The sequence below is a fragment of the Mobula birostris genome, chromosome 30 (assembly GCF_030028105.1).
Source record: "Mobula birostris isolate sMobBir1 chromosome 30, sMobBir1.hap1, whole genome shotgun sequence".
Taxonomy (NCBI): Eukaryota; Metazoa; Chordata; class Chondrichthyes; order Myliobatiformes; family Myliobatidae; genus Mobula; species Mobula birostris.
In genome coordinates this window covers 26,112,368-26,134,581 of record NC_092399.1, presented here as the reverse complement: position 1 = coordinate 26,134,581, position 22,214 = coordinate 26,112,368, and the positions used below count along the sequence as shown (strand labels likewise).

Below are 22,214 nucleotides of genomic sequence, written 5' to 3'. Positions count from 1 at the left end.
CAGTAAAGTGGTTGTTCCTTCCTATTTCTGACTTTCACCAACACCCTCTCAGTAAACTATCCCTCCACAAAATCCTCCCTGTCGACAGCTGTGATACTATCTCTGATTAGGAATGCCATTCCCCCAACTCTTTTATTTCCCTTTCTGTGCCTTATGAATTATCTAAGACACAGACTATCAAGCAGCCATTCCTGCCCTTGTGACAGCCGAGTCCCTATAATGGCTGCAACATTATAGTTCCAAGTACTGAACTATGCTTCAGGTTCATCACTCTTGATCCAGATACTTCTTGCATTAAAGTCAATACATTTCAGCCCAACAGCTGACTGTAATTTTACCCTATCAACTCCCTATCTTCCTCACAGTCTCTCTACATGCTATATCTACCTGTATACAAATTGCCCTATCCTCTGATCATTCACTCTGGTTCTGTTTCCTAGACCCTTCCAACCTAGTTGAAACTCACCCAAACAGCTCTAGCAAGCCTGCCTACAAGGATATTGGTCCATCTCGATTTCAGCCATGACATGTTTGTTTTGCACAGGTCATGCCTTCCTCAGAAGAGATGCCAATGATCCACACATATGAAACTCTGCAAATTGCACCCTTCCTCAGTCATGCATTCATCCCACTTGTACCCTCACTAGCATGTGGCACAGACAGCAAAGCTGAGATTACTACCATTGAAGTCCTGCTTTTTAGCTTCCTTCCCTATATTTGCTCTTCAGGACTTCATCACTTTTCCTAACTAAGCTGTTGGTACCAATATGTACCATGACCTCTGGCTGCTCACCCTCCCCTGTAGAATGCTGTGGATCCTCTCTGAGATGGCTCTGGCCCTGGCAGCTGGGAGGCACAACAGACTCTTTCATGTCCACAGAATCTCCTGTCTGTTCCCCTAATTATTTTTCACCTATCATGATCATTCTCCCCTTCTCCCTGCTTCCCACATGGGCGAGAAAGCCAGACCCAGTGCCAGACTGGAGCTTTATCATGCTAGGTTGCCCCTCACCCTTACAGTATTGAAAGAAGTATATTTGTTATTCAGAAAAACAACAACAGGGGATGCCTATTCCCTTTCTATCTCCTGACAGTCACCCAGGTGCCTGCCTTCTGAAGCATACGTTAGGTATTACTGCCACCCTGTTGCTCTTATCTATCAATAACCTTGTTCTCCAAATCATCCGTAGGTCATTGAGCTCAAGCTCCAGTTCCCTAATGCGGTCTACAAGGAGCTACAGCCAGATGCAGTCTCACAGATAGATTCACCAGCGACACTGAAGGTCAACCTGATGAGGAGCACACCCTACCCTGGGCTCCATTCTTGCTACTCTAACTATGAAAAAATAAAGAAAGAGAACTCTACCAGAAACTCCACTTAGCCGCCATTTCTCGCCAAAGCCACTCGAGGCAATGTTTCAGCTCTCCCACTTTAACCCTGTCTATTTCCACAATGGCTGCTCCTCTTAAACTTAACTCTGTTTCATTGGTCCTGGCGAAACTCAAGAGCAACAAGACTTGTTCTTTCCAATGTTTCCCACTCTCGCTCTCAAATCACAAACCTCCAAAGTGAGACTCACATGCAATATGACTTGTGCCTCTCACCACTCCCACTCACTCCTGCAAAGTGAAAGCCATTTGCTTGAATATATGACTATTAACTTGACTTTGACTCTAACTCCTTACTTGGCAACAGCTACCACCATTTGCCTCATCCACATGCCTGAGATGGACTATGCCACATCACAAAGGACACCAAGTCTGTGTCTTTGACTTTGCCATCTCTTGTGTTACTCCCTTTACCTCGATCATGGACCTTACCTGGTTATTCCCTTGGTTCACTCTCTGTTAACATAATCAGACTCTCACTGCAAACTTTGATGACCAAGTTGTTATTAAAATGGCTGGTCTCTCTCACCCTGCCTATTTTCAGTGGTACAGACAACACTCTCTCGAAGCAACCTTGACTTGAATGGATATAACAGATGACAAGTTTAGTCATTCTGGTCATAACATATAAAGTACTAAGGTCAACCTCTAGCCTGTCAGAACTATTCAGTATTCCAATTCATACTAAAACGCAATGACCATTCTGGCTTTCTTCCCTTGCGGCAATCTGTCTTGTCAACCTTCATCTCCACAAAAATGTGCAAGGACATGCTATTAACATTGAGAACATCTTATCAACTTTTACTGCTATTTTCCTCTTTATCTTAGCCCAGCAGCTCAAATATTCGCTAACAATACCTGCCACTTCCAATCTCACATTTTCCTTGTCCTGATTTTGTGACATTCTCCAATTTCTCACCTGACTCCGCTCATGTCATCCTTAAATTCAGCTGTGTGCATGACATATATCCTGGGAACTCAAGCCTACTCCTACCTGTAATGACCTCTTTCATTTCCATACTGTTACTTTGGTTCATTCCAAGCCTTCTCCGTTTGATATCTAGGTGCTAGCAATGTTATCTGAAAACATAATATTTGTTTCCACTGAACCAGCAGTTCCGTTTCCTTTTTACTTGCCATTGTTGCTAAAACATTAGGTAACTTGCCCAACAATCAGGGTTAACACAAGTTCCCTTCAACAAGTTCATAAAGTCTTCTGTTCTCAACACATTATCTCAGTGGTCCCTTCAACAACTGGGCAGTTCTCCCAGAGAATCGTCTTTGGCTAATCTTCTCAAATGATGGTGTCATTTTTTGATCCAGGGATAATCACTGTGGTGGAACTATTCCCCCTTCATAACATTTCCTCAAACTATATGAATAGGGGCAGCATAGTAACATAGTGCATGAGTAGTGCATCACTTTGCAGTGTCAACAGTCACCCATTAGGTTCAATTTTCATCACTGTCTCTAAGGAGTTTGTACATTTTCCCCAAGACCACATGGGTTTCCTCCAGTGACATTCCAAAGACACAGAGGCTAAGGTTACTGAGTTGAGGGCATGCTATGTAGACGCTTGAAGTGCGGTAACACTGGCAGGCTGCCCAGCATAATTCTCGTTGATTTTAATTGATGCAAATGACATATTTCACTATACGTTCTAATATTTTGATATGTGACAAATAAATCTAACCTTTAATCGTTAACTGTCTTTCCCACAGCCTAACTGTTGCTGAAACTTTTATCCATGCCTCGGTAATTTGACTCGTCTCCAGTGTGCTCTTGAATCGATAATCTCCTTCTTCTGATCATGAACTCAAAGTCGTCTAAACTTCAGCCTCCCATTCTAAGCCGTACCATCACATTCAGCCATAACACTGCACTAGTGATTAACTCTGGTAACGTAACATTGATTTTAAAACTCTCATTTCTGTTTTCTCATTCATGTATGTTCTTTCCTCTCAACTACTTGTTACCCTCTACTCCAATGGTCCCCAACCACCGGGCTGCGGACTGGTACCGGGCGCGAGGAAACGATATGATTTGGCGATATGAAACGATATGAGTCAGCTGCACCTTTCCTCATTCCCTGTCAAGGCCACTGTTGAACTTGAACGCACGCGAGGCCATTACGCATGCGAGGTCATTACCCATGCGAGGTCATCAGTCGGTCATGAATCTACAGCTACTCGATGAGTAAAAAACAAACGTCGCTTGAGAGTTTATTTGGAAGAGGTAGTAGAGGACATAAAAGGCCTAATGATGATGATAACGTGGACACAGCTGAGGCCGAGACTGTGAAAAAAAAGAAAGCTTCCTTCAACAGAAAATACGACGAGTCATATGGCTTTATTGCAACGGGAGACTTCCACGCCCCAAGCCCCCTGTGTGTGATATGTGGAGACAAGCTGTCTAATGAGGCAATGAAGCCCTCAAAACTGCGTTGGCACCTTGAGTCCAAGCACCCCACACTTAAAAATAAACCCGTTGAGTTTTCTGAGAGGGAAAAACGTGAGCAAGCGGGACAGAAGCAAGTGCTGAGAGCCACCACCTCCAAAAATGCTGCTGCTCTGAGAGAGTCGTACTTCATGGCTAGCCGTATTGCCAAGGCTAAGAAGCCTTTCACTGTTGGTGAAGAATTGATTCTGCCTACTGCACAATAGAACCTACTCCACAAGACAGTTTGACTCCTAATCTGGGATGTTTCGCATTTTGGATTTGAATTGTTCCATCCTTGGTTAGCTGTGTATTCAGTTGTCAAGGTTCCAATCCTAGACTTGCCCCTTTAAACTCAGTTGACCTACTTCATGCTGCCAACACAATGTTGCTGGCTGGTGGCGTAGTGGCAACAGCATCGGACTTTGAGCCGAATGGTCCCAAGTTCAAATTTGGTTGGCTCCTTCCATCCATGCAGGGTTGAGCATTGAGCTAGCACTCAGCCTTGTAAGAAAACAGTTAAATGCTGACCAATGCGCCACAAGGCATGAAAAAGAACAAACAACAAGATAATATACTTCAGGTACTACCTCGCTACACTATGTTCTCATTCATTCTACTCGCTCTATTAAATGCATTTAACCTCCTTTCAGCAATCACAGGGAGATTAGCGTCATAAAAATTTTTACTCCAAAATTTGCAAAGTGTTCTAAACATCTCTCCAGTATACACGTATACTCGAACATACCCTGATACGTTAACAAATTACAAATACTGCAAAAGGAACAAAAGCTGGAGATATTTGGTCAGTGTTTCAGGTCCATGATCTTTCTTCAGAATTGATGCACTCACAACACTGATTGCTTCTCCATCCACAGGTACTGCCTGGTCTGCTGAAAATTTCCAGCATTTTCTGTTTTTATCTCTACTATTATCAATTCATATTCAAACAGTAATATTTCAGGAGCTGATTTTCCACACTTTACATTGCAGAATTACTTTCATGATCCTATAAAATCTAATTAGTATATGTGTATGTATTATATATACTGGAAGCTGGCTCCTTGTTGCTGGGCTCATGGAATTTGACTTTAATGTAGTTTGCATTATACAAAATAGTATATATTATTCATTTCTCAAGCATTTGCATTCCACAGTTGACACTTCCAAGCCTTAGCATCACAGGATCTAAATAGAACTTGATCATAAATTCACTTCTTTTTCTGCATCCTTCCAACCTATGGCCTTCTTGAACCAGATAGTCATTATTTTAGAGTCATCATTTCAAAGTTAGCATTTCAATCGATCAAACATTTTTTGATGGAAGTCATTTCTACCTATTTACTACTCAGTGGGGTGAAGGGAAGTCTTTTGATCTCTTGCTGAAGAGTTATGTTTTTGTGCTCAAGTCCTGCTGTTCTGCAAGCATAATTTGCAGATAAAATAATATTTCCTGGTGACAAGGCTGTGGGAGGGGGTGATGGAAAATGACTTTCATTCGGAATGTGGTCCTGAGTAATAGACATTCTGAGATTAAAATTTGAAAACATAACAAATGGATGTGTGACCCCACGGCTATAACAGTGTAACGTACAGAACTTAGAGAACTTAAAAATGCTAATAAGTCATTCATATTTACAACATAAATCTCACCAGCTCAAATAAATCTTCCTTTCAAACAAAGATTTAGATAATCTATTATGCATGCTTAAACACTTGTCTACATGGTATTAAAACCTGGCTAAAATGATATTAAAACCAGGCGTAATGGTAAGCAAAGTGTCAAGTAAGTGTGATTTTTTTTACCTTGAAGAAAGCCATGGTGGCTCCATCTTTGACTGCCCCATATTCTATTTTTGTTTGTTTCGCTAGGTCATCGGCTGACTCTATGGGGGATTCCATTCGCTCAACGGTTAAGAAAGCAGCCAGGTTTGCGGTGTATGATGAGATGATGATGAGGGTGAAAAACCACCATATCCCACCAATAATCCTGGTAGAAAGGGCTTTTGGCATCAGTTCAGATCCTGGACCAAACAAAACAAAAACCATAAAATTATCTTCTTTAGTTAGCAACAAATTATACAGTAAAATTATGCATCATTTTCAAAAATAAATGAAAGCTTATTTCTCATTTGATTTCATGAAATTAGTCTGGTTCAATAATGGAAAGTGATATGAATGATCTATTTTAAAATTCATAATCAGGAAGGTGTGAATTGAGAACCAAACACTGCACATATCCTTAATCTATTAGTGTTTTTTACTGATACATTTATAACAACTGTTATTATGTGCAATTCTAATTGCCCATTACAGGAAGGACGAGGAGGCCTTGGAAAGGCCATGGGCGATGTTTAACTGGATGCTGCCTTGGTTACAGGGTAGGGCTATAAATAGAGATTGGACAGTACAAACATGGGTTGTTTTCTCTGGATCATCAGAGGCTAAGGGGAGAACTATTAGAAAATAATAACATTGTGAGAAACATAGATAGGGTACAGTCAAAGTCATTTCCCCAGAGTAAAATATCAAGACATGCATTTAAGGGGAGAGGGGGCAAGCTTCTTTTGTTATACAGAAAATATAAAGAATGGTATCTGCCTTGAACAGGTGGCCAGGGGTAAGGAGGAAGCAGATATGATCAGGGCATACAAGACTCTATTAGACACATGCATTTGCAGGGACAGGGGGGACATGGATCATGTGCAGGCAGAAGAAATTTGGTTTAATTTGACATTATGTTCCGCACAGATATGGTGGGATGAAGGGCCAGTTCCAGTGTTGTACTGTTCTATGCTCTATTCTAATCAGTCTGGATTTTTAGCAACTCAAAGTCAGAGCCAAATGAATCTTTCATTCCACTCCTCGCCTTGCGGCGCATCAGGCAGCAACCTTGCAGTTCTTTTAACATTTGTCTGTTTTTTTTGTACAGAGGCCAAGCTGCCAGCTCGATCCTCAACCCAGCATGGATGGAAAGCCGGCTGAATTCGAACCCAGGACCACTTGCCTGTAAGTCCAGTGTGTATGCCATCGGCTGGCTACTCTTTGCAGGCTTGCATGTGCATATTGCATGGAAGAAACTGACGGTCATCCATGTGTTTTTCTGTTTGTAACTTGCATTGTCAAAGAGGAAACAACAGAATATTTTCAGAAGAGTTCTGAAAAAATGGAATAATTTCCAGACTAGCCCTGACGTTAACGGGAGGGATAAAGGAAGTGGAAAAGAATGGTCTACACTCAGAACATCAGAGGAGATGGCAGCAGAGTGGGCATATCCTGTAGAGCTGCTATATCACAGTGGTATCCACTCGTGTTCAGCTCTAACTTCCAGTGAATTTAATATGAAGATTGAAAGTGAATTTGTTCAATCTGGAATGAGGATTGTAAATGTGGATAAATCAAATTGCAAATGCATGAGACATCATTTGGCTAAATTACACGGGGAAGCTATGTTAAAAGACATGACAGTTAAAACAATGGACAACGTAAAGAATTTATATATGGTTTACGAGCAAATATGTTCTGTTAACTAAAAAAAGTCATGCTTATCAACAACGAGTAGCAAGAGAAATTACAAATAGATTTAAGACAAAGGAAAAGCTAATGATGATTCTAACTAAAAGAAAAAGCTGGAGAATTGAGACATTTTAAAATTCTGCAAAGGAAGACCAAGGCATTGATAGCATTGGTTGCGAGAGAAAGGAGTTTATAGGAGCGGTTCAGCAGAAAACATAAGATGAAACTAGTAACATTTATTAATGGGTAAAAAGAAAAAAAATAAAACTGGCTAAAGTTAATGAGGGTCAGTTACTGAATTATCAGGGGAAATGACTTTGGAAATACGGAAATGACCAAGAAACAAATTTCATGTATCTGTCTTCATAAGGCACAGAAAAACTCTCAGAAAAGGTAAAAACATGAGGAACTGTTAGCAGGGCACTGGGAAGATACCAGCTTTGGACTGTGTGAACATAGAGTTTTGATGGTGAATTCATGTTTGACAAATCTGTTAGTCTCCTTGAATTGCTGCCAGCAAAGTAGTTAAGAGTGAACCAATTAAAATGGTGTATCTGAATTTTCAGGTCTTTGATGAAGTTCTAATCAAGACCTTATTAAGCTAGATCAGCATGCATGTTATTATAGTTAATACACTTATCAGAGCATAAAGATTTGTTAACAAGTAGAAAATAGAAAGTGGGACAAAATGGGAAATTATGATTATGGAATGCTGTAGGTATTAGTACTAGGACCTCAACAATTCATCATTCATATCAGGCGTTCAGATGAGGGCGAAGTTTAAGATGCAAAGATACTTTTGATAAAGCTGCTTTTTTTTTAGAGTAGGCAGGTTGAAGATGTCTGATAAGTATCATCAACTGGTTTATGCATAGTCAAGATACAACCATAGTTACAATCAAACAGTGATCACCTACTGACTGTGACCATCTTGACAACCGCTGGTGAAATCTGTTGTTTATTTCAGAAACCACAAAGGTTCTTTTTTATATTTTTCAGCAGTAAAGCCAGGACCAACAGGCTCCAGGACAGCTTCTTCCACCAGGCCATCAAACTGATTAACTCACGCTGATAAAATTGTATTTCTATGCTACCTTGACTGTCTTGTTGTACAAACTATTTATTACAAATTACTATAAATTGCACATTGCACATTCAGACGGTGAAGTAACATAAAGATTTTCACTCCTCATGTATGTGAAGGATGTAAGAAGAAAAGTCAACTCAATTCAATTCATTATAACCAAGCTATTTTAAGTACAAGAGATTCTGCAGATGCTGGAAATCCAGACACACTCAAAATGTTGGAGGATATCAGCAGGTCAGGCAGTATCATGGAAATGAATAAACAGTCAATATTTCCAGCTGAGATCCTGCATTGGGACTAGAAAGAAAGAAGGAAGAAGCCAGAATAAGAAAATGGGGGCATGGGGGGTGGGGAGAAAGCAAAGGAGTACAAGCAGGCTACCCAGGCTACCCAGATGGAACATGAGGTGTTGAGCTTCCAGTCTGAGGTTGGCCTCATCGTAACCGTGGAGGCAACCATGGACCAACATATCAGAATAGGAAGTAGAATTAAAATGAGGGGCTGCTGGTGAACCCTACCTGTTGTAGTGGATGGAGTGATGGAGTGAAATTATTTTAAATATATATTTTTAAAGAGATGCCAAAGGCACACTGGACTATATGTTATCTGATTTTTTCCATTTAATTACATTATTTTGAATTAAAAGCCAATACACTTAGCTCAATCCGAATCTGTCTTTAATCAAAAAAGTACATATAAAAGCTGACGTACAGTATTTACTTAAATTGGAGAGATTCCCATTCATCTGTGATGTGTTCCATTTTAAATACTCCCGTTTTCTAAAAATCATCAATTTTGGCAAAATAAAGGTTCCACACAAAACATGAATGCATCCACTTTCTCCAGAGAATGTGCCTGAAATATCCAATGCATCCAGGATTTTCTGCTCCTGATTCAGATTTTCCAGCACCTGCAGTTCATTTTCCACCCACTTAAACAAACACACACACACACACACACACACACACACACACACACACACACACACACACACACACACACACACACGAATAAGTAGAATTATCCCAAAAATTCAACTCAGAGATCACAACATGCAGTTAAGCTCTAACTGTTGCTTCCAGTACTGGTGGCATTTAAAATAAATGCTTCCTGCTCATTATATGGACTTTAGCAGCGTTAACTGAGCTGCGAGTTGGCGTACTGCCTAAGCGGGGCTAGATTCTGTGAAAGAGCAACACAAATGAAAGCAAGCCAACTCTGTGAACTTGCCCGCTCTTCTCAGTGTGTGCACTGTAATGGCAGCAGCCCAATGATCTACAACTGAAGATAAAATGGGAAACTTGCAAGGATGGGATGTGAGAGACAGCGAGCTGGTCTGGTGCAGCGGAAGAGAGAAGTGCCTAGGAGAATCATAAGATCATAAGATATAGGAGCAGATGTAGGTCATTCAGCTTGTCAAGTCTGCTCCTCCATTCAATCATGGCCTGATCCAATTCTTCCAGTCATGCCCACTCCCCTACCTTCTCCCCATACCCTTTGGTGCTCTGGCTGATCAAGAACCTATCTATCTTTGCCTTAAGTACACCCAGTGACTCGGCCTCCACAGCCGCTCGTGGTAACAAATTCCACAGATTTACCACCCTCTGACTAAAGTAATTTCTCCGCATCTCTTTCTAAATTAGCGTCCTTCAATCCTGAAGTTGAGCCCTCTTGTCTAGGCCCTGCCATGGAGAATAAATTTGCCATATCTCATCTGTTCAGGCCTTTTAACATTCAGATTTATGACACAAGGGTTTATGGCACAGAATTAAAGCGGGACCATTTAGGACCAGAGGCATCAAATAGATGGTTGAGGACACTGGTGTCTCACTGTAGCGATGAATCTAAAAAGGCACTGGAAATGTTTGATCCTTCTGAACCCACACATACTGAGGCATGGATACTGAGGAAAATGTGTAGAGAATCAGTGAATTCGCTTTGAAATGCTTTATTTGACCAAGAGCAAGAACCTTACACACCGCACAATGTACAAAGCTTCAGTGCTCTCATCAGTTAGCACTTGGATTTCAAATCCCTATGCTCCTCCACTATCTAAAACCCTCAAAGCCTATGCACCCTATTAGCATCCATGACAGCAACATCATCCAAATATAACACTAGAAACAGCTGTTGGCTACAGGGTTCAGATGGAACTACGTCACTAAATCGTCTTGGAGAAAACAGAGTCACCATCACTAAAGTCACACCATCACTCCTGAATCCTTCACCAGCAAAGAGGCAGAAAATATTTGAAGATAATATTATCCCCATATTCACTTGATCCAACAAGCTTTCTCACCAGGACACAATCTCCTCCAAATTATTGAAAACAGAGAAGTTTTCCTATGCTTGTCCCTTTCTCTTCTCAGATCAACAGGATGCATCAACTGGCCAAGAGGTGTAGAAGAGTGAATATCACTCTGGTCGCCAACTCAGGGCAAAAGTTATGCGCTAACGGAACCAGGACCTATACGTTACAGTCATTAGGCATGTTTAGCCTGCAGTAAGATCAGGGGGAGAGGGCAGACAGCACATGTTCTTTTTTATTTAAGGGTGAGCCCAGAAATGAGTTCTGATGCCGGAGACTCAGCAGGATGCTTCAGCAGGACAACTGCTGGATGTGAATTATGAAATGTTTTATGGGTTTACAGACCTGCCAGAAGCCCTACTGGAAATGTCAAGTGATCCAGCAATAATCGTACATGAGATTTTGTGCAGAGTTTGAAGTCCATGCCTTCCAGCACACAAAAGGTGGGTGACTCCATTCACACACTTGGGGTCCCAGTTGTAATGTGGAGAGAATACAAAGTATACTTTCTCATCTTCCACTGTAGCACAAACAGAACCCATCTATCATCCGGATTCTGCAATAAAACTTTATCATTCAAGTTCAACTTACTGTCATTCCCAAAAGATTATAAAGATTTATGTGGTAATATCCCAGAGGAATGGCAGCAATGTGTAGGTACCAAAGAAGCTGGGTATATGTGTGCAGTAATCCTTGTTCGGGCATAATGGGAACATGGTGAGTACAGTGGCCACATCATTCAACTTAGGATCTGGGATTCATAAACTGGAGAAAAAAATAAAACAAATTTTGTTTTTGAACCTGTACATAATCCCGGTTAGACCATAAATGTGGAGTCCTGCTTATCGCAGTTTTGAAAAATATCAGCGTCCTAGAGTTGGTACGATTTCTAGAGCTTGTGAGATTTCAGCTACAAGGAGAGAATGGTAAAACTAATTCAGACAAGGTCGAGAGCAGAAGAAAATTAGATCTGAAACTGTGACTGTTCTTCTTTGCATAGATGCTGCCTAACCTTTTGAATGCTTCCACTATGAATGTGGGAACACCTGGTTAAAGCAGTAGTGGGAGTAAGTGTGAGAATTGCTTTTCGGAATCAAACCTGACACTTCAATTCCAAACAAAATGGCTGAGCATCTTCTGCCAGTTGCCAGGGGAAAGAAACATAGTGAAGAAATGTAGAATTTGGAAAGAAACTAAAGACTGTAACTTTGTTTTTCCAAAAGATGAATAACTCAAAATAAGTTGTTTTTGTTAATTGTTTTCTCCAACCTGAATCCTTTGCACTTCTTGCTCTAAAAGATGATTTATTTTCCATCATATTCATATCTGCCATTGCACTTTGCATCAAACAATAAATGTTTTTGCTGGGTGAACTCAATTCCCGGATATGTTTCCTGAATTTAAAATGTTCAAGCAGAGTTAGGGGAAAGTGACAACAAAGATGGATTCTGCATTGATAAAGCTTATAATTAATTAAAACATACAGTTGCCGAGGAACTCATCAACTCATTTTCAAACATGTCAGGCAAGGCTTCTCTCCCTGGAGAACTTTGAAGCTCAGCCTTTAACTTCAAGACCTCTATTTCTTTTACTGTTTTACTTTTTTACTATGTTTTACTTTATGAAGCATAATCACAAATCTGCATTTATTGTAAATCCTTCTACATTCTCACGAGTACCAGAATGATGACCCTTCAATCAGTTCAGTCCCGACTACGGACGTTGCCTGAGTGGAGTTACTCCTCCGACCCCCACCCCCACTGGTTGATACAAAGGCAGTAAATTAGACTGGGAGTAGGCTGGGGAATTCTACATTAATTGTCTATCCCACTCCCACTCTGACCTCTCCGTCTTTTGCCTTCTGTATTGTTACTTCGGAGTCCAGTGCAAGCTTGAGGGAGAACAGCACATCAACTATTCTGGCATGTCACGGCCAACTGGATGCAATGTCACATTCTTTACCTTTAGGTAGCTCTGCCATTCTTTTTGTCAATGTCAGAACTGACCATTGCAACCCATCATTTGGCTTTGATTTTGGTTCAGTTTTTCTCTGCATTGGTACAGCCTGACCTGGGCATGTTCCATAATGCTGCTATGAGTAACACATAAAACAATGAAGCACAATTTGATTCCAATTGCCAAATTAACTTATTTGATCACACCATACTCAAGATATTCTCCTTGTTTCCTGACACCTGTTCGGTGATTGAAAACTAATCTGTATGTCGCCCTCCTGTCCTACTCTAATGGTGTCAGAGACTGGAAGCATCAGCTCTGATTCTCATTCTTAGTTCCACCTGATTGGCTGAGTGGACTTGCACTATTCAAAGATGTTAGTAAATCTGCTAGTGCCTGGGAGGGTGACGTTTCAGGAAAACAGTCAACATCTCGAAGAAGATTTAATTCCACGATGTCGGAAATTTACAAACGAAGCAAGTTAGGGATATGCATTCCAGAGAAAACAATTAATAAAATAATGATCAAGCTCAAGGCATGGGTAAAAAGTTTCACTTTTGAAACCATTTTTCGATTAGAGATTGCCAGATTGCATAGTGTGCAGACCAATGCAGGAAACAACTCAGAAATAAAACGAAACAAAGAAAATGACACACGCAAAGAGACTGCTCTGTGTTGTAATTTTCTATGGCTCAATGAGAAATTCTGCAGATGCTGGAAATACAAAGCAACACAGAAAAAAATATTGGAAGAACTCCGCAGACAGCATCTATGGAAACGAACAAACTGTCAACGTTTCGGGCTCAGACCATCCTTCAGGATGGGCAAGGAAGGAGGAAGATGTCAGAATACAAAGGTGGTGAGAGGGGAAGGAGGCTAGCTAGAAGGTCATAGGTGAAGCCAGGTGGATAGGGAAGGTAAAGGGCTGGAGACAGAGGAATCTGATTGGAGATGAAAATGGACCATAGGAGAAGGGGAAGGAGAAGGAGCACCGGGGGAGGTGATTGGCGGGTAAAAAGAGCAAGGAATCAGAGTGGGGAATAGAACATGAGGGGAGGGGGAGAGATTTTTCTTTAACCGGAAGGAGAAATTGATGCTCATGCCATCTGATTGGGATCCACGCAGATGGATTAAAGGATATTGCTCCTTCACCTTGAGGGTAGCCTCTTCATGGCACAAGAAGTTCCACTTTTGGTGGATGGAGCAGAGGTGCTCGACGAAGCGGAACCCAATTTATGAAGGGTTTCATTGTGGGGGAGACCACATCGGGAGCACTATACACAATAGATGATCCCAGCAGATTCCCAGATGAAAGCTGAGAGAGAAAGGATAAGTAAATGTGTGTTTTGTGGTAGGGTCCCTTTGGAGGTAGCAGATGCTGTGGAGAATGATGTGTTGGATGCAGAGGCTCATGGGGTGGTAGGGAAGGACGAGAGGATCTCTATCACTGTTAAAGTGGCGGAAAGATGGGGTGAGTGTGAATGCTTGGGAAATGCAGGAGATGCAAGTGAGGGCAACGTCAAAGATGGAGGAATGGAAATTCTACTATTTGAAAGAGGACATTTCTTATATTATGGAAAGGAAAGCCTCATCCTGGGAACTGATCTGGCAGAGACAAAAGAACCGAGGAAAGTGAACAGCATTTTTACAGGAGACAGGGTGGGAAGAGGTATCGTCAAGATAGCTGTTGGAACCTGTGGGTTTATAAAAAATGTCGGTGACAGTTTGTCTCCAGAGATCAAGACAGAGAGATCGAGAAGGGAGAGGGAGGTATCAGAAATGGACCAAGTAAATTTAAAAGCTGGAAGGCTGGGTGGAAGTTAGAGGCGAAGTTGATAAAAGTGACAAGCTCAACATGGGTGGATGTGGCAGCACCAGTGCTCTCATCAATGTGGCAGAGGAAGAACTGAGGAGCATTACCAGGGAATGCTTGGAACATGGACTCTTCTACTTAGCCAACAAAAAGGTAGGTATAGCTGTCTACCCCTCGAGTCTGGAAAAAGTGGGAGGAGGTAAAGGAAATATTGTTGAGGGTGAGCACCAGCTCTTCGAGATGGAGGACGGTGGTGGTGGTGGAAGGGAGCTGGCTGGCTCATTTATTGATTTTTTAATCTTATTTAAATATGTAATCATATATACATATATAGATATTATATAAAGAAAATGACAACAGGTTAGATTCTTCTAGGTCGAAAAATGTTAATCATTTTTTCTTTCACAGATGGTGCCTGACATGCTGAATGTTCCTACATTTTTCAGTTTTTAATGCATTGAAGTAGTTCCTATGACTATTCAGCAACTAATAGCTCCTAATTATTCTTCCAAGAGAGGCCATGCACAAGAAGCAACATCATAAAGTATGCATTTGACACCACATGCATGCAAAAATAATTTGCTGGGTAATTTCCTAATGGGTACAGTTTGACAAAGAAACAATCATTTGATCTGACCCAGTTAAAGGAACTTTTTAATGAGAAACTTGATTATTAAAAAAGCTTGCTAATTTCCAGCCTACTATCTCTTAAAGCAATTTTTCCTTAACCCTTGTTCTGTATCTGATTTAATCCTAATTCATCCTGTTCCTCCTGCATTGCTTCTATCATCCTGTCCGCCACCAAAGTTCCTGACGGCCTAATAAAACTGCTGTGATTCACATCATGTGCGTCTCTCACCATCTGATCATCAGTGGTACCTCTTGTATCACGTATGGCAATTCTTCTTTCAAGCAGCACATTGATGCAAAGTTTGATGCCATTCAAATTCAGGGCTATGTAGTCTTTACAAATCAATTTTCAGTAATTATTATTATCCCCACATAATATTAAAGAACAACTAAAAGTAAGAAAAGTAGCACTCTTGTACTAAGTGCAAATCAATTTGATACTTAAATTTTGGGTTCATTTCAATAATGCTTATGTGCTGCACTTAAAGTGGCAATTTCATAACTTTATTCAGTCATATTAATTGATGTGGGAACATAGTCATCTAATAGTCATTCTGGGCAAGGATGGAAGGGGTTTAATGAACATCTGGGTTTATCCAACAATCTGGCAGTATCACATTTACTTTGTTGCTATCAGTTCCCTTTTACTTCCAAAATTTTAAAGCAGAATTTCATCAACCTCACAGGATGCTGGTCTAATTTGCAAACATTTGTTACTTATACTTGGTTGGTTTTGAGCTGAGTGTCTTGCTGGACTATTTCACAGTACAGCTAAGAATCAGCAACATTGCCTTGGGTCTAGATTAAATGGGTAAGGACATTTTTCTCTGTACATTAGTGAACCAGATGAGTTTTTAATGACAATCTAGTAATTCCTTGTGTACCATTATGGGAGTCAACTTTTGTTCCTGTTTTATATAATTATCCCATTTAAAAATACCCAACTGAATTGAATTTGAAACTCTAGCTCATTGGGAAAAGTAGTTGACTGGATTATTGGCCAATTTTGCTGGCAAATTCAACCACGTTCCATAATGTTCCAATCACCATGAAAACCATTTAAATGAGGGAAACAAAAATATCCCAATTCACCAGGACATCACTAATTCTCCTCTATCAGAAACTATTCTTTTTTTTTAGGATAAATGGTACGGCTTTCACTGTTCACCTTAACTGCCCTCGAACAAGTGACAGGAAGCCATCACCTTGAATTGCTGTAATGCTTCTGGTGGAAGTACGTCCATTGAAGGTTCAAGGATTTAGTCTCAGTGTGGGTGCAGTAATGGTGATATATTTCTGAAATAGGGTAATATGATATTTGAAGAGAAATCTGTACATGGTGATGTTTCCACCAGTTGCTTCCTCATCCTTCCTGGTGGATTTGGGGAGTGCTTTTGCGATAGATATTCATGTTCCAGGGCCCAAGAGGATTACTGCTGACAGCTGCATGACCAAGGGTCAGAGCTGCTTGTGACAAAGTTAAGCTTCTAACAACCACTCTTTGCTCCGCATCTTGTTTTAAACAAGTAAATAATGATGCATTGTAGTTGCAGGTTTAATCAACATAAAACAATGGGATTATGTTAATTGGCTTGCATCAAACCAGACAACACTGGCTGAGTTATTTGCACCATTGCGATTAAGTTCAAGGAAACTTGCAGACCAGACTGGTTTCAGAGTTTGAAGTAAATTTATTATCAAAGTACATATATGTCCTCTTGGTCCCCTAATCTGAGGAAAGACATTCTTGCCATAGAGGGAGTACAAAGAAGGTTCACCAGATTGATTCCTGGGATGGCAGGACTTTCATATGATGAAAGACTGGATCGACTAGGCTTATACTCTCTGGATAGAGAAGATTGAGGGGGGATCTTATTGAAACGTATAAAATTCTAAAGGGATTGGACAGGCTAGATGTAGGAAGAATGTTCCAGATGTTGGGGAAGTCCAGAAGGAGGGGTCACAGTTTGAGGATAAAGGGGAAGCCTTTTAGGACCGAGATGAGGAAAAACTTCTTCACACAGAGAGTGGTGAATCTGTGGAATTCTCTGCCACAGGAAACAGTTGGGGCTAGTTCATTGGCTATACTTAAGAAGGCATTAGATATGGCCCTTGTGGCTAAAGGGATCGGGGGTATGGAGAGAAGGCAGGTACAGGGTTCTGAGTTGGATGATCAGCCATGATCATACTGAATGGTGGTGCAGGCTCAAAGGGCCGAATGGCCTACTCCTGCACCTATTTTCTATGTTTCTATGTCACCATAAACTACACCCCTGAGATTCATTTAATATTGTCACTTAGCACATCAAACATGGCCACAGAAAAGATTGATCAATCAATAGTTGGGATACTTTTGCGCTCAGAGAGTCAGCCCTCACAGTTTTAATTTTGGGTGTTTGGCTGGGGTGTTTGTCCCCAGATGTTTTTAGACCATCTGTGTGAATTTATTTGCCCCAGCAATGTATCTGAAAAGCATTTCATGCAGATAGTTTCAACTCTGAGCAAACAGTATAAATGTTTGAAAGCATTTGGGATTGTTAGGAATGACAGAGAGAATGACAGAAAGATGGGATGACAAAACATAGAATTTATTCCTCGACCTTCAGTTTCTGCAACAGACAAAGCATTCATCTGCCACTCATTGGTATGCTCTTTCAGTTCCCAAGAATTCTATCAACGTTTTGAAATCCTTTGTGGTTTATAAATTTTGTAATTCAGAAGTATGTTATAAATCAGAAATCTCCTGAGTGTTAAATGTGTATTAAATACTACTTGTCTAAATTTAAACGTGCATCATTACAAATAAAATAAACCTTGTTTAAACTATTGTGTTAGCTGGAAGTACCTCATCCTTGGTAGGGAAGGGAGAATATTGGCAGCTAGTCCTCAGAAAGAGATGCAGAAACTAGACAGGAAAGTAAGCTAGTCACTTGAGGGTAGGTTGATGCAGTATAACCTCACTATACTGAGAATACCTGTAGATACCCATATCAGATAGGGCTCAAAATCTCCCTTTGAGCTTATGGCTTTATGGACAGAGAACCAAAACCATCACACTTTCAGGGGCTGGGTCAGTAACTTTCAAGATAGAACATACTGCAGCAACTGTTCAACACCTGTATATGAAAAGATTATTCAGCTTGATGTACAGAGTAACTAATCAAGTAGGCTGCTCTATATTAAGGCATCTTCAGTGTTCTTGGAGTTCCACTCATATGGGCAAGTGAAACGCAAACCCAACTTCTAATGGTGGATAGAAGGTAAATTTCTCCCCCTGTGGAGAATATTTAGCATCTAACATGCCCTTGCAGTCACAGAATTTATGTAGCTGCCACAGAGTTTTTGGTCAATGGGATCTAGATAGCAGAGAACAAGGAGATGACAGTGGAACTGAATGTCAGGGTTGGGTGTTTAGACTCTCTTGTTGGAGGTGGTTATCTTAGTTTTGTGAAGATTACTTGATATTTATCACCTAATGACTGGATGTTGGTTATGTTTTGCTGATGGAGGGAAAGAGTGCTTATTTCCTTAACATTTAGGAATTACAAATAGAATTGAACATCATGTATTCATTGGCTAACATCCTCACTTGTGACTTTGGGAAGTCTTTCGTAGTCTTCTGTACATTCTAAAACTCAGATCAGGCTACATCAGCGCCGATGAAGCTTGCAGAGCTGAATAGAACTCACAGGGGTCAGCAAAAATGTACCTCATGAAAGATCCAACACATGGAGGACTGGCTTTCTTCTGCAAGGTAGGTTGTGGCCATCTTTAAACTACATTCCCACAACCTTGGGCGCATATGACAATTGATTAAACTATCAAGGTTAAGAAATACCTTCTAACTGTGTCGACCAGAAACACAAGAAAACAACGTGCAACCCAGAAGATGAAGCAGATATCACAATAATCATCGGATTCGTTAGCTCAGTGTAAAGTAATACTTACTGTTCTACAGTTATACCAAATAGTAATACAGAAGAGGCAATCTGGTTTACTAGTTTAGTGACATAATTATTACATTATACTACCTTAATATTCTAGCATACACTACTATATGTCTAATTTACAATATAAATGACTTGGGTGGACTTGATATTCTCAAAGGACAGCATTCCTCACCTCAAAGAATGCAGGAATTCAGTAGCATCGTCAAAGAGGACAAAGCTGTGTCCTTCATTGTTCTAGTTCAAGTAGCTGTTTTGTGTACCTCTTTGGATTTACCTTCTCCATTAGGGAGGACTTCCATTTTGTCAGCATTGTTAGTCTTTCATAATTAATGACCATCTCCAGAATTATTCCCAGTGGTCCTATATCAATGTCATTGCAACTGTCAGAACAAGGTTCCTTATTATCGGTTCCAGACACACGCTGTTACAGATTTCCATTTAAAAAGACACTGACAAGTTCCTTTTTTAAGGCAGTTCTGTCCATTAATATGGCTCCCTAGTGGCACTGAATCCTTAGAGAATATGGGGGCCTGATGGTTGATAAGGACCCATTGAGCTGAAGCGCCTATTTCCATTCTGCATATTCCTCTGCTTCTTTGACTTTAAAATTTATACTATGAAAATCATGATGTACAGGAAGAGGAGTAGACCACTCAGCCCCTCTATTCTGTTCTGCCATTCTAGAAAATCATGAAGAGTGGGGTCTACTTTCTCAACCCCACTTTGCTGTCATTTCTCCATAACTCTCAATTTCCCTATTGATTACAAGTCAATGCATGGCTATGGAGGCACAAGATACTGGGGAACTCAGAGGGTCGAGCAACATCTGTGGGATGGGGAGAAATGATGCAGAGTTTTGACATGACACATCAACTATTTCTTTACCCCCTTCCCCCCAAAAAATACCCATCTTAGACCTAAAAGTATACAAGGATGCTGGCTCCACAGTTTTCTGTAGCATGGAATTGAGAGAAGAAAATCTTCCTCTTCTCAATCTTTTTTGAGCATTCTGCCATTGGCAGCAATGTCTTCAGCTCCGCATGAGGAAAAAGTATCATCTTAGATTTATACTCTCTAGCCTCTATGAATCTTGGATGTTTCACCGAGGTCACGTCTCAATGTACTGACATCCAGTGGGTATATTCCCAACCTTGGGGTCAAGCAGCACAGACAAAGTTCCTTCCACCCACCATGTCTGATCTATACTGATCCTATTTTCCATGACTTGGTCCATTGCCTAACATCCCTTGGCTATCCAAATAATTCTTAAAACTTGTTCACTATTTCCTTGCAGGACTATTCTTCCATACTGAAGGACCTAATGAACTATCTCTGAACTGCATCCAGTGAAATAATAGATTTCTTTAAATAGGAGGACCTTTACTTCCATATTCTGAAAAAATAAGGTGTATCATTGGATAATAAGAACATAAGAAATAGGAGCAGGAGTCAGCCATCTGGCCCATCGAGTCTGCTCCGCCATTCAATAAGATCATGGCGGATCTGGCCACGGACTCATTTCCACCTACCTGCCTTTTCCACATAACCTTTAATTCGCTTGCTATGCAAAAATCTATCCAATCTTGTCTTATATATATATATTTACTCAAGTAGCCTCCACTGCTTCATTGGGCAGAGAATTCCACAGATTCACCACTCTCTGGAAAAAGGAGTTCCTTCTCATCTCCATCCTAAATCTACTCCCCCGAATCTTAGTTTATGTCTCCTAGTTCTAGTGTTTATTAGTTCCAGTTCTAAAAAATAAACCAACATGATTACAGCTGCCTTCAGAGTCATGGAGTTATAGAAAAGTACAACACAGAAAATGCCATTTGGATCATCTCGTCCATGCCAAGACAATTGAACTGCCTACTCCTATCAGCTTGCACCAGGACCATACCCCTACCATCCACGTACTCATCCAAGTGTATTTTAAATGTTAAAATTGAACTTCTGTGAAAAATAATGTAAGTGTCATCATTATATTCCTCATGTGTTTCTTATGTATGAAATAGAGTTTTATAATATTGCACTAGCCTCTATTTACCTCCATGATTTCTCCACTCCTGTTTTCAAAGAAGTGAGATCCAGTTTTCCTGACATTATCTCACCCAAATGGGATATCAGAGCTCAAAGAATAAGTACACCAAGCTATTTTATACAAAAAGGTTTCAAGAATAAATGAGAATGATTAAGTCTCTGACAAGTAACCCCAAAGTAACATATTTTTGAGTAAAGAGTCAATTATCAAAAGTTCAAAGTAAATTTATTATCAAACTACTGTATATCACCATATGCACATCTGAGATTCATTTTCTTGTTGGTATTCACAGTAAATATAAGAAACACAATAGAATCAATAGAAGACCACACCTAGAAACTGTGCAAATACAAAAATAAAAGAAAAATAATAAATAAATAAACAATTAATATTGACATAATGAGATGAGGAGTTCTTAAATATGAGTTCACAGATTGTGGGAACAGTACAGTACTTGGCTGGCTCCCTGACCGGACTTAGTCTGGTGAGGAGGGTGTGAGGACACCTAGCAGGACTAAAAAAAAACAAGACCTGACAAAGGGCGGATGAGCTCCTTGTGAGCCAACGGCCATCTTCCGTGGAAGAGATTAAAGCCTCACCACGTATCTACGAATCGTACGCTACGCACCTAGTTAGAAGAGACATGATGAACTTGGGCGCTGCACCGTGTGCCCGGACCTGCCCAAGGCCTCCGTCTAAGGAAGGGTCGAGCTCGAAGAAGCGGCCGTGGCTGGAGGCTGACACAGCCTTGGGCTCGAGTTCGGCGGGCAGTGGCAGGCGGCCAGCGAGAACAAACTGGAGGAGAGGCTATACTCAGTGCTGTTGCAAGATCGAAGAAGATGGAAGTGCATAGTCACCAACCCTGGATTCGGGACAGCACGAACTGACTGACTGACTGACAGTGAGGGGGGGGCGAGTGAAGTTGAGTGAAGTTATCCCCTCTGGAGCAAGAGCCTGATGGTTGAAAGTAATAACTGTTCCTGAATCTGGTCTGTGGTTCCTGATGGCAGTAGTGAGAAGAGAGCATGGTTTGGATTGTCAAGTCCTTGTTAATGGATGCTGCTTTCCTGTGACAGCATTCTTTTTAA

General features: G+C 40.7%; 1 protein-coding gene across 7 annotated transcripts in view; it reads right to left on the bottom strand.

Moving 5' to 3' along the window:
* Window positions 1-22,214, bottom strand: part of grik3 (glutamate ionotropic receptor kainate type subunit 3) — a 591,681-nt gene that overhangs the window by 108,844 nt on the left and 460,623 nt on the right. For all 7 annotated transcript variants that reach the window (XR_011883665.1, XR_011883664.1, XM_072247415.1 and 4 more), the window contains one exon: window positions 5,632-5,849. Coding sequence is in view for 5 of the 7 variants with exons in the window: in XM_072247415.1 (XP_072103516.1) it covers window positions 5,632-5,849 (218 nt within the window). In the remaining 2 variants the exon portion in view is untranslated. The remainder of the gene's footprint in view (window positions 1-5,631; window positions 5,850-22,214) is intronic.